Below are 27,779 nucleotides of genomic sequence, written 5' to 3' on the forward strand. Positions count from 1 at the left end.
CTCGCTCTCCGGCTCTCGAGAACACTGCAGGGACAGCTCAGCCCAGCTTCCTGGGGGAATTGGCCTCCAGTGAAGCTCAGTCCCATGCCTCCCACTAGCCCAGGCATCCTCTCAAGAAATGTGGTAGGGTTGTTTAGTGCTGCCAGGAAGACAACCTGTACCTGTGGGAGGAGTGCATCAGTGGCCTGATGGTGCCTTCAGACTTCCTGAGACCCCAAAATTGCCACTGTGCTTTTAGCTGGACCCTAACAACTTAGGTCCAAGTTTATCAAGAAGTGAAACGGCCAACATCTAGGTATGTGGGAGCCGCACCCACAAACCACCACCGGCTCAGCTATACAAGCTCATTTGTTGACCTTATTTCAGAGACCCATAAATGCCAAAAGAGTTCAAAAGCCACAGTTAGGGCCGGTGGCGCAGAGTGCTATGGGCAAGTGGGTACGCCCTGCAGGGCTTATGCCAGTAGTTTATTTCTCTGGAAAAGATGGAAACAGGGGCCATGATCCAGAGACACAGAAAAGAATCTGTGGATCGAGCAGCTCTTGCAGAGATTTCTCCAGACTCTAACCATCTATCATTTGTATCACTTGTCATCCCGTTGATCTTCAATTTGCTCAAGCGGGCGCAAGTAACGTCTCCATTTGTCCCTGTCTCATGCTAGTGCAGCCCAATGATATCTGCTTGCTCCAGGCACACGAAGAGCCTCAAATCATTCATTCAGGGATTTGACAAAGAAATCTGACCATCTAGTTGGTGGGCGGCCACGAGGTCTTCTGACATCCCGTGGAATCCAGTCAATAACAGCTCTAGTCCAGCGGTCGTCTCTGAATCGCATTATATGACCGGCCCATCTGATTTTTGATGTGTTGGCAAATGAGACAGCATCCCTGATTCTTGACCGTCTGGGGGACATTGTCTGCCATGGAGGCAGGGGGAGGGAGGGGAGGGAATGACAATGCTGGGGAGATGCTTGGTGGTGGGAGATGTGCAGGGGTGGAGGGTAGTGATCGACTGTTATATGACTGAAACTCAAACAGGAAAGCTTTGTAACTATCTCACAGGGATAAAAATAATAACAATCATAATGATAATAATAAATAATAAAATAAAATTAACATTCTAAAAAAATGTAATGTGGAGTTCATGCTCAATTCAATCAGCTTAATCAATGGCTGAATAAATAGCAGTACTCCTACATATTAAAAAATCTTTTTTAATTTGTAAAAAAAAAATTTTAATAAAATTTAAAAAAAGAAACATGTTAAAGACAGGGATTCAGCACAGGGATTTAGTCATGCAGCCCACATCAACCCCTCGCACCACATACACCCCTGTGGCCCCACCCAGCATTGCCAGGAGTGATCCCTGAGCACAGACCTGGGAGGAAACCCAGAGAACTACTGGGTATAAACCAAAAACAAAATAAATAAACAAAAGGCAAAAACAAAATGGCAGGCATGGATGAACCAAAGTGATACTTCTTCAACCCTGGAGAAAATCACTTCAGTGTGATTCCCTCTCTTCCTGTGAAGTCTCCGTCATTTCCCATACATCTGCCTCCGTGGTCTTCCCTCTTTCCTTATCTTTGCCTTTAAACAACCCCGGGTTTCTCTCAACCCCCTTCGGATTATGTATTTCTCAAGAATGAATTGAACAAACATAGACTAGTACAATTGGGACACCGATCAATTTTACAGAACAGGCAAATAGAAATACATGAGGCATGTTGAGTGAAATGAGTCAGAAAGAAAGAGACAGACATAGAAACATTGCACTCATATGTGGAATATAATGTAACTGAGAAGTACAAGTTGGCAACGATGCAACTTCTGGCAGATATCTCTCTGGACTTATGGACTTAGTTACTAAAATACTAAAATACAGAAACCCAAAACTGAGAGGCCGCTAAGTGTAGTCACTCGACCTCATACCTCTTCATCCTCAGCAATGGAAAACAAATTATCTAATGCTTCCTTTTCAGCAGGTCTGACTTTAGGGGAGAGACTCTCCAAACAATAATAGTGAGTTTTGTTGAAATATTGTATGCAATCAAAGTGAAAGTAAAGTGAAATTTATTAGTTACACAGGCGGGGGGCTAAGGGTGGGGGGGGCTAGGGGCGTGGGGGGGGTTAGGGGTGTTGGGGGGGCGGGGTGAAGCTATACTGGGATTCTTGGTGGTGGAATATGAGCACTGGTGAAGGGATGGGTATTCGAGCATTGTATAACTGAGATTTAAACCTGAAAACTTTGTAACTTTCCACATGGTGACTCAATAAAAAAAAAATAATAAATTAATTAAAAAAAAAGAAATACATGAGGCAGACAAGCAGTTGAAAATAAGTTCATAAGACAACAAACTTCCAGCTGGCCAGATTCTCCAACTGCATTCTGAATTCCACCATTACTCATCTTGAGACTAACATACTGGAGGGCCATCCATCCCAAACATCATCTCCTTATCATCGCCTCCACTCCACTGCTCTGGGGTACATGGCATTTGGGGCTCCTTAATATAGGGACATTCTGTTGTATTCTGAAATTATCAGACTTCTTACCAAAGAAAATATTAAAAACCATCTCACTCCCAATACAGAACTTCATCCAACAATTAATCTGCATCCCTAGTCCAGACATAACTGTAAAAAATAAACCAGAGTTAAAGGCATCTATGAAAAAAAGCAGATCTGAAATAGGAGACTGGATGAGGTAGAGGTAGCAACACCTAGCAACAAGTACAAACTCTGGCACCAAACTCCCTGGGCTCATATGCAAAGCTCTTCATGATTTTAGAAATTCTTCTGGGTTCCAATACCCCCACCTGTAAAAATAATGGCTATGATTGGCTTGTAAGCAACTCGAGTTCGTGTTATAACTGGCATAACTGGTGAGAAAATCAGTTTCCAAAGGATCTTTGCTTTCCAAGCTCCCGTCATCTCTTCCTTATAAGCTATCCCTGAGAATTCTCTCGTAGATCCTCGATTTGTATCTTAAGCCTTTCCACTCTACAGTAGAGAGAAAACCAGGTAACCTGTAATGTGATCCCACTGTCTAAAATAGCTTTAACCAAAAATTCTCCATTAACTCACTAGTAGTCTTTTTTCAATCCTCTCAGTAATACACACACATTTTAAAAATCATAATATTTCTTTATATTGAGGATTCTGGAAGACAAGAATATAACCTCAAGGGCTAATAGTTTTAATAAGATTGTTTTCATCTTTTAAGTCTTTGTAGGAGAAGGCATAATCATTGGAATATGAAGAGCACAGAAATTAATAAAGCAGAATATAAAGAGGATGAGGAAAAAGTATGGAAATTAATCCAAATGGTTCCTTTGTCAAACACAATAAACCAAAGAAGCTGCTTCCAATTTCCCTGCATTCTTTCATTAACTAACCCCCATGATGGCCTGTGGACACTGAAACCTGTTGAATCTGTCCCTGAAATCTTAAGGAGTCTTCTGCTTGAGTCACCAGCGTGGAACTCCATCGTTTTGTGTTTGGGCAGATCAGGAATACTTTGGGAACTCCATTCTCTCCAGATCTATTCATTCCCTCCCCTGGTCTGCTTGATTCAAATATTATCCTTCACTCCATCACCCCCTTACCCTCCCATGGCCCAAGCCAGGAGAAGCCCAAGTCAAGTGAAGCCAGTGCTCTACCCTCTTCACTGGACACAAAGGTCAAGGCAATGGGGGCGTTTGATACTGGAGATTCACAGACCCCCAAAATCAGCCGCATGGTGCCACCCAGAAGTCATTCTAGTAGACTCCAGTCACGTTGCTCTTCGAGGACCCACAGTATCTATACCCTCAATTCTTTACATTATCCACCCCCCATACACTTAGCTAACGGCCTTTCTCTCCACAACACAAGGCAAATGGAGGCCAGGACATGGGAATTCATCCAATTCCCTGAATCCATCTGGTAGACAACCAAACTTTTACCAATAATCCTCTTTCCTTATTGTTCAATGAATGCAATGTTTCTCCTTCCATCCAAGAATCACATAATCCAGGTTCTAACAGACTCTCCTACTTTCCCAGAAACTACGTTTGCCAACCTTTCCCTTCCTCCTTCCCTACTAATATTCCCACTCAGCACATGAACAGACGCAGTGAGCTTCAACACGGCATCTTCCTCCACTTATCAGAACACGGTCTTCTGGCTCAGGACCTCTGCATCTGGTTCACCCTCCAACTGGAATGTTGGAATGTTCTTGCCAAACATACTAACCTGGCTTGCTTCCTCACTTCCTGTGTGCAAAGTTCATCACAAATGTCACCCCTGACCCAAATATAAATTCACGGCTCTGTCAAATACCCACATTTAATAAGCTCCATTAAGCTTATCACTACCTCATTTTTGTTTGCTCATTTTTCTGCATCTTCCCCTTGGAAGAGGTTCCATAACAGCAGAAACTCCATCACTGCTGCACCCACGTTTTAGTATGAAAGCACCACAAAAATTGTTTCGTTTTGTTTTTTTGGGTTTTTTTCTTTTTGGGTCACACCTGGTGATGCACAGGGGTTACTCCTGGCTGTGCACTCAGGAATCACCCCTGGCGGTGTTCAGGGGACCATATGGGATGCTGGGAATTGAACCCGGGTCGGCCACGAGCAAGGCAAATGCCCTACCCGTTGTGCTATTGCTCCAGCCCCAAAATTGTTAAAGGAGTTAACAAATGATGAGAAAGTAAATAAATACAGGATTTATTGTAATTCACTTATTGTAATTTATTGTAATTCATTTTAGTGAACCAAAAATGTAAATTGAATCAGGCTCTATGATTGTTAAACTAAAATTTACAAAGAATAATAATTTTCATGTGTTTGTGTGATATTTTACCTATGTATTTTATTTCTAATGTCATATTCTATTTTTGCTTATCATGTAATTTAATAAAATTTGATAAAAAAAAACAGGTCTGTTAGAAGATAATGAAACTGGTACTATTGTATTGCTGGTATTACTTTGAAAAAGCAATTTGGTTTGAAAAACAATTTGGCTCGTGTTAATCAATATTAAAAGCCTTTAAGTGAAACCACACTCTTTGACAAAGTAATTATAACTTTTGAGGAGGAAAAAACCCGTGGCCAACCCGGGTCCAATCCCTGGCATTCCATATGGTCCTCCAAGCACCACCAGGAGTAATTCCTGAGTGCAATGTCAGGAATAAGTGCAGGTTTTTGGTTGTTGTTGTTGTTGTTGTTTTTTAACGCATATAGGTAACTTTATTTAACAAATACAAAAATAGTCACTTAATAATTCTGGGTTGGGGCCAGCAACACTGGGGATCCAGACGGAGGAGGTACAGCCTGTATGCCTTCTCCAGATGGAGCCCTGGTGACAATGAGCGGCAACTAACACAGCTCCAGGATTCGGGACTGGGGACAGCTCTGAACCGTGGCGGGGCACTGGAGTGGGGCAGCGCCAGCCCAGCCTCCAGGTTGCCCCGGCCGCCGGAAGTCCCGCCCTTGACCCACCCACGGCGCCATCTTGCCGCATTCAACAGAGAAGAAGCTGGGCGTTCCGGTAAGCAACGCGGCCGGAGAATGCTCCGGACCCGAAACCAGGCCAGCAGCACCAGGGAGCCAGACAGAGGAGGTACAGCCGGTAGACCTTCTCCAGATGGAGCCCCGGCGACAATGAGCAGCAACTAACACAGCTCCGGGATGCGGGACTGGGACAGCTCCAAACCACGCGGCCGCATTAGCGGTTTAGACCTTTTCTGAAAAATTAGACCTTTTCTGAAAAATGAAAACATACAATCTATTGATGCCATCCAACATGTCTGACTGTTGGAGGAACACCTCCAAATAATGATAGTGAGATCCCTGTTGAAAACTGAATGTAATCAAAGTAAGGAAAGAGTAAAGTGAAAAATGTCTGCCATGCAGGCAGAGGGGGAGTGGGAAGAGGGTATGCGGGGGTTTGGTGGTGGATCAAATGTGAAAACTTTGTAACTGTATCTCACAGTGATTCAATAAAAAATAAAATTAAAATAATAATAATAATAATTCTGGGTCGGCTACTGCATCACAGTAGCATGGAGCTGGTCAACTGCAAGTTCATCGGCATCACCTGTGAAGCATCACCCACTTCAGAAGTGTTTCAGTTATGATCCTCACTGCATCACTGGATAGGCCAGAAATATAAACAAAAAAGCCTAAATAGATGCATTCCTTTGAGCTCCGCCTGTCCCTTCCCACACGAGAACTGTAATGAGTCAGACTGAGCACAGGCAGACATGGAGTTCCATGAGTCCTAACGCCAAGAGCCTTGGGAACTCCATGACACATCGTTTAAATGTCATCATTAAGTTCTTGGCCTCAGTCTCCCATCGGGGCCCTAGGAACTTGACCCAACAGGTGGATGCAGTGCTGGCTTCCAGACCCAAACGCTGAACAGAGGGGAAATGGGCCCATTTACAATAAATTTGAGAATTAATGAGCTAGAGAAGGTTAAACAATATTTTTTTCCAGGAAACCTTCTTTATCTTAATCTCTTAATGTAGAAAGACCGTGAGGGGGGAGCGGGGGCAGTCTTGATCCTGCACCATTTGAACATGGGGACTCCACCCCACCACATCTGCCGGCTGTCTCTCCAGAGCCAGGTGCCAGAGCTGGGACACTCAGAGTTGAGTGAGTCGGGGGCTTGCCTTGCACACAGCTGACCCGGTTCAATCCCCAGAACCCCATGGAGTCCTCCAGTCCCTAGCCAGGAGTCATTCCTGGGGCATAGAGCTGGAAGTTAAATCCCAAGCACATCCAGAAGAGGCCCAGAAATTTTTTTTAAAAAAAAAGAAAAAAAGAAGAACTGGGAAATTCAGCTTTTACAGAAATGTGGAAAGAAGAAATTCTTCCCAGAGGCAATTGAAGACAATTCTTTTATAGAAGGTCCCATGTCCTGTGAAAAGAAGCCTCCATCAGCCGTGGTTAAAGGCTCCCCTGCAGTCTGCCATCAGGACAGACACCTCTGGCGGGAAGTGAGGCGGCTTCCCTGGCCTGTGGAGGAAGTTGATCTTGACCCCACGCCCGCCCACAACTCCAGAAGATGCTGGTTCCAGGGAAGCTCCGAGTACCTTGCCAGGAGACTGCACTTCCTGAAATTCCTTTTTTTGTTGTTTCCAAATAAACCCACTGGCAAAACTAGAGAAATGAATGGCAAATTACTTGGGCAATTAACACTTGCCTATTAGAAGCTTGTCAGCAAAATAGCAGCATTCTTCAAACTCTACAGAAAAAAAAACAGAAGTTTTCCACAACTTCCCTTCTGCCGATAAGAAATGCTTTGCTCCCTCTGTCATCCTCCATCTATTCCTCTTTAGTTTCAAATGACCGTCCTTGGACGCCGTGTTGGAAGCACATCTCTTACCAACTAGTCTCGGGGAGAGAAAGTGTGGTTCGTGCTTCCAGAACTGCCCATTATGGAAATATAGATTACAGAGTATTTGTGTAAAGGCATCGATCTCCCCATTACCTTAGTCATCTGGAGAAAGGCCTCACAGGTGAGCGGCTCTTCCTGGGGGAGCTGACAAAGGGCTGTACTACTCATTTCTTCTAGAACAGCATCGATGCGAGACTCGATCAAATCATTGATTCTGTCAAGAAGCAGTTCCAGATCCTCTTTTTTTTGGGGGGGGGGGGAGATAACAATAGAGGCTCAACATTTTGTTTTTAAATTTTCAACTTGATTAAACTGAGTATAAGATGACTATAAAGGTTTCCCACGTACTGCAGCTTCCCATGCAATTTTTGTGATTTCTTTAACCAATTTTCAGACTTTCTCAGAGTATCTAACGCTAACCTCCTTAAGCTATCTTCTTAGGGTATCTAAGTGAAGGCTGAAAATTCCTCTTAAATGCATCTCCCCCGGGGGGCATGCTGTGACTCTACACATACACATGTTCCCTCCTATATGAAAGAAGAAAATTCTTTCTTCCATACAAATTGATGCTCTCCGGCCCCAAAATAACCTACCAAATTATTTCGAGTAGAAGCATTCTAGATACCAGCCACTTAGATACCAATGTGAAATGGATTCGCCGCTCAGCAGAGTCTACCCTCTTATTTAAAAGGGTACTCAATATGTGTACTCAATAAAATCTTTTACTGTTTCTTACAAATTCTTCAAGACCATCTGTGGAAAGTTGAATTACATTATTCTCTCCAAGAACATTAGCATTCTAACCACCTGCAAATGTTACCTTATATGACAAAGGGGACCTTGCAGATGTGATGGAGTTAAGGATGCTGAGATCTGAAAATTGTCCTGTATTATCCAGGTGGAGCTAATATAGCCATAAGGTTTTCTGATAAGGAGGTGGAAGAATCAAACAGAAAACAAGGTGACGATGAAAGCAGAGGGTCACAGAGAAAAGGAATAAACCATTTTTGGTGCCGGTTTTGGAGACAGAGCTGGCTATAAAGATGCAGGTGTCCCCTGAGATCAGGAAAGAGGAAAGGAAAAGTATCTCCCCAAGAGTTTCCAGAATCCATCAATCTTTTTTTTTGAGCCCTCCCCCACCCCATCCAAGACTCATTTTGGACTTCTCATTTGTTACAGGAGCAATAGGAAACTCATCATACAGAACTACAAAGAATCCAACTGGGCTGAAGAGAGAGGCTAAATTAAGGTGAATTAAGATTAAGGTACTTAATTTGCATGTGACTGACCCAGGTTCTATCCCTGACCCAGAATATGGTTCCTTGAACACCCATAGGGGTAATTCCAAAGCCTAGGATAAGCCTATATAATAAGCCTAAGAACCCCAGGGTGTTCTTGGGAAAAAAATTCAATTTATTGGTGATATTGGAGAGAGTTGACATAGTTTGCCTCCCAAGAATACTTAATCTTTGACCTCACAATTTGAATTTCAACAAGAAAGAAATGAGAATAGGTTTCTTCAGAAATTAGCTTCCGGAGCCCAGCTAAGGCTCTACCAAAACACCCACATCATTAATAGTCTAATCCTAATATTCTCCAGGGAAAATACAACTAACATCCATCTTGGGAGACCCTATTCTACTCCTGTTGAGATTAAGACTTACTGTTAATTTTTTTGTATTTTAGAAATGTCATCACTGTCATCATCACTGTCATCCCATTGCTCATTGATTTTCTCGAGCGGGCACCAGTAACCTCTCCACTGTGAGACTTGTTGTTACTGTCTTTGGCATATCAAATACGCCATGGGTAGCTTGCCAGGCTCTGCCAGGCAGGCAGGATACTCTCGGTAGCTTTCCAAGAGGGGCGAAGGAATTGAACCTGGGTCGGCCACGTGCAAGGCAAACGCCCTACCCGCTGTGCTATGGCTCCAGCCCCTATTGGCTTTAACTTTATCCCTTCTCCTTGATAGAATAGAATAAATCTTTAGAAACGTTATTAGTTGAATATATTTTTAAGAACATTAATGAATTCCCATATCTTGGCAACATTCCTTAGGGAACAGTTTAGTCATAAAACTCCTTGCCCCATGCCAGGCTGTCTTCACCAGGGCGATTTGGAGCTGGGCGAGTTGAGTTTCTCTTCCTGCCCCAGCAGAACCTTGGCAGCCAAAAATCCCACAACCCCACATCACAGACAATGTTAAGGCCACTCTCCTCAGGCTCGAACAAGCCTCACCTCTGGGGGAACCTGCAGAGAAAAACCAAGTATGCGGGACCCATGACTGAAATCTCCAAGCTCGCTTGGAATGGGACTGGGCCTCCTCCACCCCCTCCTCCCTCCCCAGTTTTTCAGTAGCTTGGCAGTCACATCCACAAACTGCCCCCGGCGCCATGTGCTCTCATCAATGGCCAAAATCCAGAAACTCTGAAATAAAGCTCCCAGAAGAAAGCGACACAGAACGCCCTGGGCAACCTCTTATACTCTAGCCCACTGATGTACCAAAAAGTAGCATACACTTGTTTGGGTTTAACACATATGTTTGTAACCTCTTATACAAGGGCTTAAATGGCTCCAAGATGAAACACAACAATCTTCACACACTTTTCTCTTATGGTGATGGGAAGGTACACAGTGGTGGGACTGGAGTTAGAATATTATCTGTAATGAACTACTATGAACAACTTTATAAAAATAAAATACGATTTTAAAAAACTCTTTAGTAATATTATTTAAACCACAATATCATCTAGAAATTATATGACCGAACTCCACCTTAGAACTGAGAGAAGAGAACCACTTTGACAGACTTACTGATCTTTGCAAAAGTGTTTTTTAAAAACTTCTCAATATTCAGTGATGTCCAGCTCAGAGCGGTCAGGCCGGGCTGGAGAGCCTCATCCACTTTAGCCAAGTGAGGGACCATCAGTTGTTCAATGATGGGAGGCATTTTTGACTTCACTCTCTGATATTCAGATAGCATCATCTGCAATGAAACAGGGCTCAATACCAAACATGATGACCTCTCAGTGTCTGTGTTGCAAGCCATAATGCCCAAAAGTAGAGAGAGAGTATGGGGAATATTGTCTGCCATGGAGGCAGGGGGAGGGTGGGAAAGGAGGGGTATACCTGGAATATTGGTGGTGGGGAATGTGCACTGATGGAAGGATGGGTGTTTGATCACTGTGAGATTGTAACCCAAACATGAAAGCTTGTAACTATCTCATGATGATTCAATAAAATTAAAAAAAAAGAAACAGGGCTCAATAACCATTGTGGTCCCACTTTATCTAGTGGCTCTTGTCTTCCACAACATCTAGGATCAGATGCATGGTGCCAAATAGCAGCCTGATATGTAGAATAGCCATAGTAAAGTCAGAATTGGGCAAAAAGGTCGAGAAATCTCTCAACAAATACAAAATACAATGAAATACAATGAGAAAAAAACAGTAAGAATTTCTCACCCTCTATCAATCTACAAGGCACAAAAATTCTTAGCTTAAGAGATTTTCTAAATCAGCATGCTCTTACTCATCAGAGCATTTGAAGCTTCTTGAATGAGAAACAGGATTTTTTTTTTCATTGCAAATAGGCAAAGCAGGGAGGTGGGGAACTAAATGTACTGTACCTTCATGTTACTGAAGTTCTTTTTGTAGATATCCCGTTTCTGGAAAAGAGCAGCTGCAAACGGCGAGACTCGCAGACCCATCTGTGACATGCACTCAGTCTCTCTAAATAAGGTGAAGATCTCAGGGTCAAAGTTGACAAACAGTTCTCCGCTGCCTGGATCCTTCACTAATAAAGAAGCTTCAAGTCCTAAGTGAATTTGCTCTATCTGTGAAGAGATCAATGTTGTTCCGATGAGAGAGTTCAGAAAGAGATGGCTTCTCCAGCTCGGCCATTTCTGTATATGTGGAATGGTAAATGTTCTTCCCTGGATCTGAACTTCCCAAGTTAAAGACAAGGGGAGAACCTACTCTTTACCCAACATCACTTTCACAGAGGGGCTTTCAGAGTCTTGGTGGTGAATATTCAGCAATAAATGTGTGGGTTAGAATTCTCTCACACTTGACACTGACGGGTTTACAATAGAGATGGTGATTATCTCAAAGGTTCGGATCCATGATGCCCTCATGCTTACAGTTATTCTTCCTATTGAGAGCTCCCCCAAAATGGACCAGAAAGATAGTACAGCAGACAAGGAGCTTGCCTTGCACACAGCCAAGTTCAATTCCCAGAACCACATATGGTCCCCAAAGCCTGCACAGAATGATCCACGAGCACAGAGCCAAGGAGTAAGGCCTGATCACAGCCACATATGGCTCAAAAAATAAAAAATTTTAATTTTAAAAGCCAAAAAAAGTCTTAAAATAAATAAATAAGTAATAAAAAGTAATAATTAGCTATTTATCTCATATAGTTCAGTCATCTGGAACAAGGTTTTGAGATCCCACTCTGGAATGTCTCCAATAGAAACATCCTGATACTAGCACAGGTCCCAAGTGGTTGAACCAAGAAAGTGACGCACCACGTTTAGAGACCTTGTGAAGCTGGATTTCAACCTCCAAATATTTTCAGCTAACCAACAAAAACTAGACATATGGATGAAGGATGAAATATAATGAAATGTAGCACGGCCAAGGAAATAGACGGCATAGTAGATTCGCTGACATAGTAAGGCCATGCCACAGGGAAAAAGAGAGACAAGAGTAATCCCAGTGTTCAACGGCAGATAAGTAGAGAAGTTATGAGACATTGGCACACAATGTTTGTTACTATGCAGCAACAAAAGAAGAGGCCTTAATGTCCACAGCTGCTGAAGGGATCAGAAGGAGAAAAAAAATACTGAATATATCACTCAGTTCTAGTTATATAGAGCAAATCAAGAGAACAGATAGTATCAAATCATGGCAAACCCTTGGCTTTGAATTAATTATTAAACTGATTAATAAATGGTGGGGTGGTGGGGAATAAAGGTTGGCCTAGAGATGGCAGAGGGACCGTGATGAAAGGTCACAAGCACATTGGTGTTCATGGGGGAAGGGGCAGTGACATTGGATATCAATACCACCAATGGTAACGCTAATGGAAGCATGTTCCCTACACTATCATCAAAATTTAAAAATAGAGGAAAAAGAAAGAATCCTGGGGCTGGAGTGATAGCTCAGCGGGGAGGGCATTTGCCTTGCACACGGCCAACCCGAGTTCAATTCCCAGCCTCCCATATGATCCCCTGAGCAACACCAGGAGTAATTCCTGTGTGCAGAGCCGTTAGTAACCCCTGTGCATCGCTGGGTGTGACGCAAAAAGAAAGAAAGAAAGAAAGAAAGAAAGAAAGAAAGAAAGAAAGAAAGAAAGAAAGAAAGAAAGAAAGAAAGAAAGAAAGAAAGAAAGAAAGAGAGAGAGAGAGAGAGAGAGAGAGAGAGAGAGAGAGAAAGAAAGAAAGAAAGAAAGAAAGAAAGAAAGAAAGAAAGAAAGAAAGAAAGAAAGAAAGAAAGAAAGAAAGAAAGAAAGAAAGAAAGAAAGAAAGAAAGAAAGAAAGAAAGAAAGAAAAGAAAGAGGGACTGGAGCAATAGCACAGAGGGTAGGTCGTTTGCTTTGCATGCGGCCGACCCAGGTTCAATCCTCAGCATCCCAGATGGTCCCCCTGAGCACCACCAGGAGTAATTCCTGTGTGCAAAGCCAGGAGTAACCTCTGTGCATCGCTAGGTGTAACCCAAGAAGCAAAAAAAGAAAGAAAGACTCCTAATCGACCAGATAAAGGGCCCATTCGGCAAGACCTTCTTCCTTAGATCTGTTAGGAACATTACAAGTTTAAGATTAAACTTGACTTATGAGGGTTTTTTTTCCCCAAATGAATCCTGATTTTTGTTTTGCTTTGTTTTGTTTTGCTTCATGGATCTACATTCCATTCTCCCGTGAAATATTCTCAGCCAAACCTGTATTATAAAGGACCGCCAACCCCCACGTTCAAATGCGACCAACACTGCCCGGCGCCCGACAAGCTTTTTCTCTGCCCGAGCTGCCTCTGAAGAGCAAAGGAAGCAGCTCACCTGCTGAAGCCATGCCCTGTGGTAGAGAACCTCGAATTCCAGAAGGACCTTGGCCAGCCTGTTGTAGGTGCGAATCACAGGCTTGGCCTCAGCGGCCCGGAGCACGGCGGGATGCTGCTGGAACTGTCGCATCGGCTGCTCCATGCGGTGGAAGAGCTGCCGGGCCCACAGGATCTTCCCAGCGACGGGGGGCTGGTCCCGGCCCAGAGGAGGGTCGTCCTTCTGCTGCGAGTACAGCTTGCCGAGCATCTCGATGTCGGCCCCATACTTCTCCAGGATGCACCGGTACTTGTCCTCAATCCCGAGGTTAGGGATGTTCAACCTGGTTTTGTAGAAAGAAATCCAAGGTCAGCAGGCAGGGAAGGTTCTCTGGGTGTTGCACTGATTCGTGTTGATTTGTTTTGGGTAGTTTGTTGCAGAGGTAGTGCCCGGTGGTGACTGGAGGCCAGATATCAAACCGAGGGTCGCATATAGGCGAGGCAAACGCTCGACCATCTGGGATCTACCCCAGGGCCCTGGGAAGTGCAGCTTCGTAACCTTGCTGAAGATCGGCTAGTGGCAGGTGGCACGCCTGGTAGTTCTCTGCTGTCCCTTGAGGCCTGATGGGCTGGGCCCGAGGGTACAGCAGCACCCAGGAGGAGGTGGACAGTGTCAGGTATCGAACCCAGGGCCTCCCTGAGCTCTGAGCCTTTGCCCTACCTCCCAGGTTCAAGAGCACATTTATTAAGACTTATCTTTAGGGGCCGGAGTGATAGTACATCAGGTAGGGTGTTTGCCTTGCACATGGGCGACCTGGGTTCAATCCCCGGCATCCCATATGGTCCCCCCAGCACTGCCGGGAGTAATTCCTGAGTTCAGAGCCAGAAGGAACCTTTGAGCATCGCTGGGTGTGACTCAAAAAAAGCAGGAAAACATAATTTATCTTTAAACATGTGCTGATATTCATATGAGAGTGAGAATAAGATATTTGTGAGGCATGTTAAAAAATCTAAATAGAATCCATCCATCAATCATATCTCACTCAAAGGACTTTTTTTTAATCAAGCATCAATCTTTATCAACTTGTCTTTCAAATCTAGGCAAAACCGTTCCTTTGGTACACTTTTTTTTTTTCAAACTACTTGAATGTTAAGTAATATTATGAGAGGCAGTGACAAGAACTTGGAAAGCTCGGAGGCGAAAAGCAAACACACTCTTAGTCCTCTCGAGAAGCGGAGCACTAGTGGGCGAGGCCCTGCTCTCTACCAGAGGAGGGACAGAGAGCAAGGACGGCAGCTACGCCAGACCTTTCTCACCTCTCAAATTTCTTCAGCATGCCGAGGGCTTGGTTGGTGCTTTGAATCTTTTCAATGGTGACATCCATGAATTTCTGCAGCTCCGTCTAAACCAGAACAAGGCCTGATTATGAACGAGGAATTTGCACTGGGAAAACTCTCATTTATCAATAGGATGGACGAGCTCCCCGCCCCCCTCTGCTCCCCAAGCAAATACAACATAGGACAAAATGTTCCAGTAAATGTCACCTGGGGAAAATGATCAATTCTCAGAAACCAGAGCAAAGAGAGTTGAAAGTGGGAGAAATTACCTCAGTTGCCTAGAGTCTGGCCTGCCCCAGGGGCCTTGGGAAAGACCCAGCTGTGGCGGTCAGCCGGGGATCACTGATGCTTCGGTGGACCAGGGTTCTAACCCTCCCCTAGGATTCTGTAACAATCCTACAAGAAGGGCAGCGAGTCTCTGGCCACGGGCAAGGTGGTGACGAATGAGCATCGGCAAGTGGGCACTGGCCGTTCCCCCAGAGCCCTGCTGGCCTCCTTAGCTGACCCCTGGTCTCTCCCTGTAAAGGGGCAGCTGGTACTCCCAGCCGTGGAGGACAAAGGTCCCCCTTGCGAGTACTCCCCAACCACCAAGACCGCCTGGCCTCGCCCACAATCTTCCTTCTGCCTCTCTCGTGCATCCTGGGCTCCGTTTGCTCTGAATTCAGCATGTGTCCTGCTCACGCTCTGTGAAGCCCTGCCTCTCTCTGCCTTGGGGACTCATCCTGGTCCACACCTGCTGGTCTACACCCGGTCTACACCTGCCGGAGAGCCCCTCTCTTTCACTCTTGGTCCTGGCAGAGTCAAATCTGGACAGTAGTCCGGCACTGCCCCACACTGACAATGGGGCAGCTAAACCACCCACATGCCTCTCCTCCCACCCCCCACCCTACACACACACACACACACACACACACACACACACACACACTCCCTGGATAGTTGTCACTGATGTGCTTTGCAGCCCTTTCACTCCATGCAGGCCTGTGGCGACGTTGGTATTTGGGTTTTGGTTCTGTTTGGGGGACACACCTAGCCGTGCTCAAGGGTTACTCCTGGCTCTGCATTCAGGATCCACTGCCTGTGGGGCCTGGGGCACCCTATGAGATGCCGGCGATGGAACCTGGGTCCACCGCATGCAAGGTAAGTTCTCTACCTGCTGTGCTATTTCTCCAGTCCCAAGGCCAGTGGTTGTATCTCCATTTTCTACAACCAGGACTGAGTTGGTAAGTGTGAGTGAGTTATCGGGAAGAAGACTGGGGGTGGCAGGATGAGGGGCAGGGGAGGATTCCAAGTAAAACTTGTCACTAACTCACTCGAGAACTGAGCCATTCTCAAGATGAAGCTGTAATAAGTAACAGTGTTGAATCTGAAAGAAACAATCTGGAAGATGGAAACTAGTGTCTACAGTACCTAACTTCTTACACTAGTATCTAACTTCTTACACTAGTATCTAACTTCTTACAAACCAGACTTAGAACATTTACACAATTTTGCTGTTGGTGAGCCAGAAAGATAACTCAAAGGGTCGAGTGCATACTTTGCATGTAGGAGTCCTGGGTTCGACCTCAGCCACTAATGGTATCACAGGAAGAACCCCCATGCCCTGAGCCACAAATTATCACCGAGCGCCACTAGGTATACCTCCCCCTACACACACACACACACACACACACACACACACACACACACACACACACACTAAATTTACAATATTGGTATTATAAAGATTGGGCACAGTCTTGAGGTGGTCCTTCTATTCTTTACGTTCCTTCCTTATTTTCTTCACAAATGTAAACATTATTCTGACCTCATTGCTTGCCTTATGCTGTTCCTAACCCCAGTGAAGTGAAAGTAAGGAATAATTTTCTTCTTGGTTTATAACTTTATGCTATGGGTTGTAAAAATGATTCGATTCTCAATACATTCTGTCCTTCTGACTACATTTTCCTTAGGGCTGCTTTAAACTGTAATTTCATCGTGGAATCCTCTCTTCCTAATACAATATTAGTATTTCACAATTTTGTGGTCATTTTAGCTGTTATTTGTCCTTTTTTTAATGATACGCTTATAACTCTGTTCTAACATAGGTACTTATATTTTGATTATTCACACATCCATGAGATTTGAGGGCAAATCAACTTCTGTATTCATAACCTAATAGCATAGAAGCCTAATCTATAATGAATGAAGAGCAAATGCTTATTTCTTTGCAATATATCTGGTTCTTATTAATTCATTATTCACAGACTCATTCTTTATTCACAGCAAACATTCTCTGCTCTCCAATTCCAAAAGAATTCCTTGGATCCTGGAGACAGACACAAGTGGGAAAAGCTACCCTCAGGGTCTTCATCCTCTACAAATACCCCACCGATCAGCTGAAGAAATACTCTATGATCAGAAACTGCTGCAAAATACATGTGGATAGACATGGAGAGTATCATGCTAAGTGAAATGAATCAGAAAGAGAGGGACACACATAGAATGACTGCATCATTTGTGGAATATAAAGTAACATAATAGACTAACACCTAAGGATATTAGAGATGAGGGCCAGGAGGATCACACCACAGCTTGGAAGCCGATCTCATGTGCTGGGGGAAAAGGCCCCTGGGATAGAGAAGGGACCACTAAGTAAATGATGCTTGGAGGGTCCGCTCGGGATGGGAGATGTGTGCTGAAAGTAGACTAGAGATCAAACATGATGGCCACTTAGTACCTGTATTGCAAACCACAATCAGCACACACCCAGAAGGAGAGAGAGAGAGTAAGAGGAAATGTGCCTGCCACAGAGGCAGGGTGAGGGGGGAGGGGGAAGGGATGGGGGTGGCGGGAAGGACATAGGGAACATTGGTGGTAGAGAATGGGCACAGGTGGTGGTATGGGTACCCAAACATTGTATGACTGAAACGTAATCATGCAAGTTTGTAAGTCTGTAACTGTATCTCACAGTGATTCATAAAAATAAAAAATAAAAAATCAATGAAAGAAAAAGAAAAAAGAAACTGCTGTAAATACTAGGGAGACAAGGTAAATGAATATTTCCTGTGGACCCTAGGACCAGGTTCTGCACTGTCCCTCAATTTCCAACAGGAGGCCACTGGCCACTGCACCATTCCTGAACTGGTGCCCCACAAAAGATCACTGTGAAAACCATTCCAAGTACTGTAGCTTCCTACCCATTTCTGTGGGTCTTAGAGCACAACCGCTCAATTCAGGCATCCGGAGGCAGACTGGCTGACTCCCAACCATAGCACTTGCCATCCCTGAGACTTGGGACGCGTCTCTTCATCTCAGGTGCCCTGATTCCTCCTTCCCCAGTAGGGGAACAGCCGCATCACCTCAGCAGATCGCTGGGGTTATCAAGTCCACATCTCAGACGTGTCTTGGACAGACCGTGACAGAGAGAGAGCTGCCTTCTTTAGTATTCCTTATCCACCGAGCCCGTCTCTTAGTGGGAAATATCGCAAACTCCAAAAACAGAACAAGGCTCTCCACCCAGACGAGACCCCGAGTGGCCCCACACAAACGGCTCCTCCGCTCCTGAACAACCATGATCCCGGAGGCACACTAACCAATTTCGGGGAACCCAGCGGCTTCCCGCAGTAATGCCTCTAGACTGTGAACTAAGCTATGGCCCCATGCCACCCAGGGAAGGGAAAGGTTTTTGTCCCTCGGCCTTTCCTTTCTGCGGTGGCAGCGTGGTGACCACCATCTTTTGGAGCCCATTAGACAGAGGTATGAGTTTGCAGTGATGTGGTTTCTGGCAGAAATTTCTCTGGACTTAATTACTAAAATACCTGAAATCCCAAACCACGCGACCTCATATGCTCTTCATTCTCGGCAATGGAAAACAAATTATCAAATGAAGCCTTTTTGGCAGGTCTGATTGTTGGGGAAAAATTCCAAATAATAAAAATAATAATAGTGATTTTTCTGTCCAAATATTGAATGTAATCAAAATAAAGACAGAGTAAAGTGAAAATCATCTGCCATACAGCCGTTGTGGGGGGGTTGGGGGGGCAATGGGAGGTATACTGGAGTTCTTGGTGGTGGAACATGTGCACTGGTGAAGGGATGGGTGTTTGATCATTGTATGCCTGAGACTTAAACCTGAAAGCTTTGTAACTTTTCTCATGGTGATTCAATAAAAATGAAAATAAAAAGCAAAAGACTCACTCAGGGTGGGATTGGAGTTTGAATATTAAACGTAATCAAATATTGTGAACTACTTTATAAAATAAAATATTTTAAGTAAAAAAAATTAAAATGTATATACTCAATATAAAACAAACCCCCAAAAAAGCCCAAAAATATCTCAGAACCATTTATCTCTAAAGTGTACAAAATGTTATCAAACCAAACAGTCTGAAAACAAGAAGGAATAGATTGGCCATTTTCCTTTAAAATCAGAAAAGTGGGTGGGCAAGAAAGGTGAACGCTTTCTCCTAGACAGAAATGTTGTAGACATGAAACCCATCACAAACATTCCTGCAAACCACAGTGCTTCAGAAAATATAACAGACAGTACACACGTTGCAAATAATATTTGCAGCTGCACTTAAGAATATTGATAAAATGTCTGTTTTCCTTTTAATCATACATGCTCCAACCCAAGGCAAGAACAACATCTGCAATAGAAGTCAGAACACCACAAAAGAATACGCTGTAAAATAAAACCAGAGGAACATGCACTTTGTGCCTCACTGGGGTGAAGGAAAACCTGCGTATTGACCAGAAGTTTGCATTTGCTAGGCCATCTCCCCACTGAACCCCTCATCTGACAACAACTTGCTACAACCACGCTGGGGAGCTTGATCCCCGAATTTACCACACGATGCCACCCTCCACAGGCCAGGGCTGGGCCTCCACTGCAGCTGGCCAGCCCCACCTCCTCCCTTAGGAACTGGAACTGGGGGTGATCCTGTCATGTGCTGTAGGGTAACATTGGTCTGTCCTTTCTGCCTTGCCACAGGGAGCTTAGGTTTATTGGGTTACTCCCATCACAGTGCTCCCACTCCTCTGTGTTTACTTGTAACCTTTTCTTTGTGCTCTGCTTCCCCAGCCACATTTACCTCCCAATAAGACACTGTTAACTTGTAAATATTGCTTTTCTCTTCTCCTTATGTCCTTTGCATAGTTAATTCAGAGCAATGTCCTTTTTTTTGTATGGACACAGGAAGACAGCTAATGCTATGCTTTTGTAACTTGGGAGTTAGCTGACTCCAAATGATATTCACTCCAGGGCATCTGTTTTCTCAATTTAAGCCTCAGTTTCCCTTACTTCCTAGCACCCCAAAAGCAGGGTCCTGATGAGGGACTGGATAGATCCAGGGCAAGCTGTGAGCTACCCTGGCATCAAAATGGGCCAAGGTGCCATAATACTTAACTGTAAGTTAAGAGCAGGGTCATGGACAAATTCTGTCATGATCCAAAAAGTAACAGCTGGATTAGGACCCTGCTAGGGTTAGGAAAAATTAATCTGGCCTGAGCACTGTAGTCTGAGATCTATAGTGAGATGTCCCCAGGAGAGCCACCCGACAAGCTTAATGTATCTCTTACTGTGTCCAAACAAAATAACTAATATTAAGAAGTAGAATTAAGATGTTAATTAAGATGTTAATTAAGTTATCAGACTAAGGAGAGGAGAAACACCCCTAGGTGGTATTTCCACCCGTGAGCCTGATCTGCTATCAGGAAGGGCTTTGGATATGTTGACTGTGCTGCCCCAATGTGGGGGAGTTGGGGAGAGACTAGAGAGAGACCAGGCTTCGGGATGGAGCGAGGAAAGATGAGCCGGAGAGACAGGAGGAGCAGGAGGAGACGGGAATGAGAAGCTCAGTGAGACGGGCGCGTAGGGAGAATGGAATACACGGCAACTGATCACCAACCAGCCTGGCCCTCATTTCCTCTTTCATCCACCCATGGCTTCAGCCTTCCCGGGTAGGAGAACAGCGCGAGACCACCGAATGCAGGCGGAGAGAGAGAGAGATAAGAGAGAGAGAGAGAGAAGAGAGAAGAGAGAGAGAAAGAAAGGAGAGAGAGGAGAGAGAGAAGAGAGAGAGAGAGAGAGAGAGAGAGAGAGAGAGAGAGAGAGAGACCGTGGGGATCTCCCTAGTCGCTTGGTGTCTACACAAAGTTTACACAAAGTTTACACTAGGGGCCGGAAGTCAGGGTGGCTTGTCCACGGGGTGGAGGGAAGCTGAGGAGCAGGAGGGGGATGGGAGAAAGGGGCTGGAGGTGAAAAGAGGGCCAGGTGCTGAGTGAAGGCTGCTCCCACTATTCTAAGGCCAGCTGCACCCCTGCACCAGGGAATCTGCCCAGCGCTACTCATCATTTGCCTCAGTTAACCTACGTTCATTCGGGTTGTGACAAGGTAATGAACAAACAGAAACCACTCTCTAGACTCTAAGAAGGTCATGATATTCCAAAGGAAGATAAAGGCAGATTTTCTAAGAGTAAAGAAATCTATGATTACAGATCATTATCCAAATCTATCTTTATGACCCTTTAATCCGTGAAAAATAGCCTTCAATTATTAATGTGGAATCACAGAATTCGGGCCGAGATGGCCGCCGGCACCTCCAGCATGAACGTGCAATCCTCTCTGAAGGGAAACGGGGAGCATCATTAGTCAGAGAGGAAGCAAATCAACAGGCAGCTGGAAACAGGAATTGTATTCTACAACCTACGTGAAGGTCATTAGTCTGCTTGCAGAACTCTTCATAATCCTCATCAAAATCCATTTTCCGCTGGTCCAAGAAATTATATTCCTTTTTCTTCATGGTGGCAACAATACCCTGAAATGTTATTCAAAAATAAGACAATATTTTAATGTCCTCTCATTACCTAGTCCAAAGACTTCGAATGCAGTACCTGAACAATCACTCTCAAAAGCGCCACGTAAGACGAACCTTATTCCTTTGGTCCCACGGCTGAGGCTGGCTAGAGCATGCAGTGCTGACAGCTGCATTCAAAGAAATTATTTGAAAAGCATTTTCACAATGTGTTATTTACTTTTTAAGGAGAAAAAATACTTTAAAAATCTGAAAGGTAGAAGATACATTTTCTATAAAAATGCCATCTTAAATAAATTAATTAATTAAAAAATAAAATAAATAAAAATAAAAATGCCATCTTATGGAATAGTAAAAGAAAGAAGGGAAGGGGAGAGGAGAAGGAAGAAAGAACAAAGGACTGTATAACAATTCGCCAAACTATTTCTCATTAAAAGTTTATCTTCTCAGTAAACAAGAACTGAACAGAACACAATTTAGAGTCGGGTATTTTAATATCTACAGATGAAACACTATCTTCTAAGCATCAAGTCTAAATAAAATGTCACACCACAATCTACCATTTAAAGACTGATTCTAGAATTAATTGCTTCCTCCTGCCCTATGGCGCTATTGTCTGTGACTCCACAAGTACAAATGAGGCCATTCATCTCCTTGAAAATACTATTATCTGAAGTTTTGTTTGCTCTGAATAATGAACTGTAATGCTCTGTGATCTTTTTAGCCAGGTACTAAGCCATTGTCAAATTCAGTGCCTGAATTGTTGACAAAGACATATAATTTTTATGAAGAACGTTCTGCCTCCTTCCACAATCTCCTCTTCAAAGTCATTTCCATTTAACATCAAGTTAAATCCCTCAAGGGACAAAAGAGCATCACTTCTCGAATCAAGTTTGCCAGTAAAAACAATTCAGGTCCAAGCCCTGTGCCTACAGGAGCCATTCTACTCACAAATTACTTGAATACAGAGCTACCATACCAGTAAAGAAAATGTGCAAAAGAAATCTGGAAAACTACTGCATTACATTCTGATGTGGTCATTAAAAAGACACAAGACCTTTAGAAGCTTCTTGTCTATGGGTAGACTTAATAACTAAGGTAGGATTACTAAGAAAGAGTACTAAGAAACTAATTAATAATGACTTAATAAGAGTAGCACTGTCATCGATTTGCTTGAGTGGGCACCGGTAACGTCTCCATTGTGAGACTTGTTGTTATTGTTTTTGGCATATCGAATATGCCATGGGTAGCTTGCCAGGCTCTTCCATGCGGGCAAGATACTCTCGGTAACTTGCCAGGCTCTCCAAGAGGGATGGAGGAATCGAACCCAGGTCGACTGCATGCAAGGCAAATGCCCTACCTGCTGTGCTACCACTCAATACCGCTTAATAAGAGTAAGCAATAATAACCAACTACACAGTCTATTTAGTCATTAATTTATATAAGTAATTCATAACCAACTAAACAATCCACTCATTCATTTATTTCACTGATATTTGTTGCACACTTGTCCTGGGCCATTAGCTCTGAAAACAGAGGCAGGAATGGGACAAAGGCCCTTCTCCCTGGGAACTTTCATCCTGAGTGGGGAGAGGGCAGAGAATCCCTGCAGTCACCAGAACAGGATTCTTTCCGGCAGCAAAAGAATGAGTCTCTAGAGTAACTGGGGTGAGACAGAGAGGGTCGTTCAAATCAAGATCTGGATGCCAAAGAAGAAATCGTTACAGAATGGTTTAAAGGCAGATATTTCCAGAAAGAAAAGCTCTCCATATGTCTGGAGAACACAGGCGGATGGTGGAGTGGGGGTGACAGGTAGACCAGGTGGCAGGGTCTGGAGGTCTGGACAGAGAAGTAGAGTTTTTCTTCTGGGGAAACCACACTGAACTGCTGGCATTACCGCTAGTCACCCTGTGTGTTCAGACGAGTTACCACGTACCTTTAAAGGATAAAGCAATTAAAAAGTGAAATAATTCAAAATGGCAGAGCTAATATCCAATCTGGGTCCTTCATCTTTTTTTACCTGTTTTCAAATAAAGTGTGCAAATGAAGAGACAATCAATATCCATCAGAGTGTATGTCAGCTAGAGTTTGACACACAGTACATGCGTCATTAAATTTTGCTTACAGGAATAAATGAAATAAGCCAAACATTTTTCTTGTGGGACAAAGGAAAAAGTTTTACTAATGATGATTAATTTTAACTACCAAAAAGTCATTCTCATAATCGTATACTTGAAAAAAACATACCAGCACCATTACACAACTATCAAATAAATTTAATTTCTGCATTGTGTACAGCTGGAGCGGGTAGGGCATTTGCCTTGCACGTGGCCCACCTGGGTTCAATTCCCCTGTCCCTCTTGGAGAGCCTGGCAAGCTACCGAGAGTATCTTGCCTGCACGTCAGAGCCTGGCAAGCTCCCCATCCCGTATTCAATATGCCAAAAACAGTAACAAGTCTCACAATGGAGATGTTACTGGTGCCTGCTCGAGCAAATCGATGAGCAATGGGATGACAGTGACAGTGATACAGTAATTGTGTAGGGCTATGAGCTTATGTTGATATTATAAACTTAATCATTCTAGATACATTTATTCATATAAAATATTGAATTATTAGTTATAGTTTAAAGACTCATTTTGAATTATTTTTAAGTACAGTACCTGGTATTTTGTGACCATGTCTTCCAACCCTTCAATGTTAGAATCTTGAAGGACTGAGTATGTCTTGAAGGTTGTGAAAATGTCTATTATCTTGGCAAGACGTCGGTGGAAAGTTTCAAACTTTCCAAAAATATACATCTCACTAAATTCAAACTGTTTTTCATTTGGATCTTGTTGAAGTTTTTGTTTCATCTTATGAAAGCAATTCTGATATTCCTTAAAATTAAAATAAAAATATCACAAAGGGAACATAGCTCTGCCATCTGCTATAGACTTCCATATCAACCTTCCTCTGTTAAATGGTGGCAGCAGCAAATCAAGAATAGAACTGCAAATTTTCCATTTATGCCTTCGTATTTCTTCATTCACCAGCCTGGGCTATATTCTTTTCCCATGCTCCAACCTGGTAAATTCCTAATTATTAAACATGGAACTCAAATGTGTAGACTGTCCCCCTGGCTCCCTGTCTGTAACAGTCTGACTGTGTCTATCACCAAAAGTTCATCAATAAGAAGCTCAAGGAAAACTATGTCTTCTTCAAGGTACTGTGGGACATTGTAGCAGCCACTGACACCGCTTCTATGTAAAGCTATATGAAGCTTTTTATTCCAAAAAAATTATTGAAGCACCATGAAATACAAAGTTATACATAGTTGGGTTCTTGACATCCAATGTTCCATTACCAATCCTGCCACCAGTGACCCACCAGTGATAAAAACAAAAAAAGAGCAGCTGGAGCAATAGTACAGTAGGTAAGGCACCTGCCCTTGCCTTACCACTATCCCAAGCTCAATTCCCAGCACCCTCTATTTGGCCCCCATCACCACCCTCCACCCCCGACCTCCAAACCTTCCAGGAGTAGTTCCTGTGAGCCCTGAGCATCACTGGGTGTGGCCCAAAAACAAACAAAAAAATAGAATGCTACATGATCTAGCAATAACCACTCCTAGACATTTACCGGAAAGGTATGTAAACATTAATTTATGGGCCTGGAGCAATAGCACAGCGGGGAGGGCATTTGCCTTGCACACAGCCAACCCAGGTTTGATTCCCAGCATCCCATATGGTCCCCTGAGCACTTCCAGGAGTAACTGCTGAGTTGCAAAGCCAGGAGTAACCCCTGTGCATAGCCAGGTATGACCCAAAAAAAGCAAAAATAAAAAAATAAACACTAATTTATATGCACCAAAATCACTAAAGTTGGATATGCACATCTATGTTCACAGCAACATTTTACAACAATTAAAATGTGGAATCAACCTACAAGTCCATCAAGAAATGACTGGATAAACAGATTGTGGGGAATGGCCTTGGAACTTTGCTTATAGATCCCTTGAATACTATATACAAGGGAGATTAAGAGATATTAACTGAGAACCTTGAGATTCTGTCATGTCGCAAACTAATGATGAATCAATTTTAATGCCCAAAAAGCAAACAGTTGTTTGTATAATCAATGGGCTATTACTGCTATTAAAAAAGATAAAAATAATGGCTTTTCGAACAACAAGGATGGAACTATAGGTGCTAAGTTGGGAAGGGAAAGACAATTGGATAGTAACACTCATGTGTGGCAAATAAATAACCAAACACGGAAATTCACAAAACACATAAAAATCAAAATCACGCAACCTGTGAAAACTCTGGCAGTTGCCAGAGAGAAAGGGAAGTGGGCTGGGAAGAAGTGGGCAGGTGGGCACTCGGAGTGCAATGCACAAGGACTCTGGGATGGAACAAACGGTGATGTGCACCTGGAACTTGACAGCTTGGCAAATGAAGGGTACACGGACAACGGCCCTTTACCCTCTTAAAAACAGATGAAAAATGATCTGTCTCTTTGTATGTCCAGTAATTGGAGTAACCTTAAAACATAGGAGAGACCCCGCCCCCAAATAAAAGTGGAATTAGGTGAATAAAGTTGGGAGCAAGTTTGTTGACAATTTTCTATGTACTTGGGAAATTACTGTCCTAGAAATGAGACCAGGAAAAGCAGTGAGAGATGGGAGGGTCTCATGGACTCTGGTGAAGGGGTCTGGCACTTCTGGGTACTTTGGACCAGATGTGAGAACATTATCTCCTAAAGCACAGAATTCACATTCCTACTACCTAATATTTCATCAACAAGTAAGACTAAAATTTTTCTGGGGAGTCAGAAAACCCTTTTCTAGGGTTGCTGAGATCCTCCCTTCCATCTCTGCTGGTGGTGGGGATTTTCGCTGTTTCTTCATGTTGTTATGGGTTTTACTGCTAGGTGCTCTCCTTAGCTTGAGAGGAGTCTCAGGAGAAAGCGTGGGGCTATGATCTTTTTACAAAGGACTTTATGTGCAGCTTGATGTGTTCACTGACAGTTTTTGTAAAATTAGGATAGGCTAGGTCAGTTGACTGTTAACGTATAGTGACTAAGATGACCAGGGTATTCTTCAGAGGAATAGATTCTATCAATTATGGCCAAAGCACAATGCAATGAGTGGGAAAAAGATCTTCAGCCGCTCCAGAAGGAGGCCACGCCCCCTTTGAGGCCACGCCCCCTGGCGTGTGGCCACGCCCCTAACGCCCTGGTGGGGAGGGAAAGTTAAGGGCAGCTGCCGCAGGGAGAGTGAGAGGTGCAAGACGGGCCTGGGGTCTCCAGACCCCAAACCGCGGGCGTGGGGGAGATCGCTGCGTTCTTTGGCGAGGGGCAGGGTAAGACTAAAATTTTTAAATACTATGATTTTTAGCAACCAGCATTGTAATTACAAAATGACTTAGGATGTGTCAGCAAAAACAACATAAAACTATAAAACATTGTCTGACGGTGTTAGTGAGCCAACCATTATTATTATTAAGCTGGTCATTACCTGTTTAAGTTTAATTGCAGATAAAATTTTTTCCATAACAACATCTTGGGGCTGACTCCAGATGGAAACTGTCCCGTTGTTAGAAATATAGGCTTTACATGCAGATATCATCTGGTTTGTCACCTAGAATTTTCCAATAAAGCAAAATCCATAAAACATCTATCATTCAGAGATTAGATGAGAATCTTTCATTCTCTCTCTCTGAGTATACAACCTGTGAATTTGAACTTTAGTGTTGGCGAGCTTTTTATTTTCCCTTTACAACTCTAATCAAGCACAAATGTTTTGTTTATTCTGGGGCCACACCAGTGCTACTCAGGGATCACTTGTAGCAAGACTCAGGGGGTTATATTAAGTGCTGAGAATCAAACCTGGGTTGGCCACATGCAGGGCGGTGCCTTAGCCACTATATTATCTTTCCAGTCCCAGCACAAACATTTTAATCCAATTTTACTGAGTGATAACTAAAAATCAAATTGGTTTTCTTAGGGCTTTTTTAATGAATCATCATGAGATATAAAATCAAATTGTAGATATTAAATGTGATTATTTGATAAATATATATGATGAAATAAAACTCATTTGTGTTAATTAACACATCTGTCACCTTGCATAGTTACCACCATACAGGTGTGTTTGTGCGTAGAAGGCATACACTACTCTCTAAACAACTTTCTGAACATACAGTACAGATTACTCGTCATGGTCCCCATGCTGGCTGTTGG

General features: G+C 43.5%; 1 protein-coding gene across 1 annotated transcript in view; it reads right to left on the bottom strand.

Moving 5' to 3' along the window:
* The window catches only part of DNAH5 (dynein axonemal heavy chain 5), a 304,825-nt gene that overhangs the window by 191,765 nt on the left and 85,281 nt on the right, over positions 1-27,779 (bottom strand). Inside the window, exons 10-17 of the mRNA XM_055123648.1 lie at positions 27,055-27,177; positions 24,218-24,433; positions 21,450-21,557; positions 14,737-14,822; positions 13,442-13,763; positions 11,017-11,223; positions 10,203-10,374; positions 7,482-7,627 (exon numbers count right to left, since the gene is read on the bottom strand). Coding sequence (XP_054979623.1) covers positions 7,482-7,627; positions 10,203-10,374; positions 11,017-11,223; positions 13,442-13,763; positions 14,737-14,822; positions 21,450-21,557; positions 24,218-24,433; positions 27,055-27,177 — 1,380 coding nt within the window. The remainder of the gene's footprint in view (positions 1-7,481; positions 7,628-10,202; positions 10,375-11,016; positions 11,224-13,441; positions 13,764-14,736; positions 14,823-21,449; positions 21,558-24,217; positions 24,434-27,054; positions 27,178-27,779) is intronic.

Source organism: Sorex araneus, chromosome 1 (genome assembly GCF_027595985.1).
Source record: "Sorex araneus isolate mSorAra2 chromosome 1, mSorAra2.pri, whole genome shotgun sequence".
NCBI classification, from domain to species: Eukaryota; Metazoa; Chordata; class Mammalia; order Eulipotyphla; family Soricidae; genus Sorex; species Sorex araneus.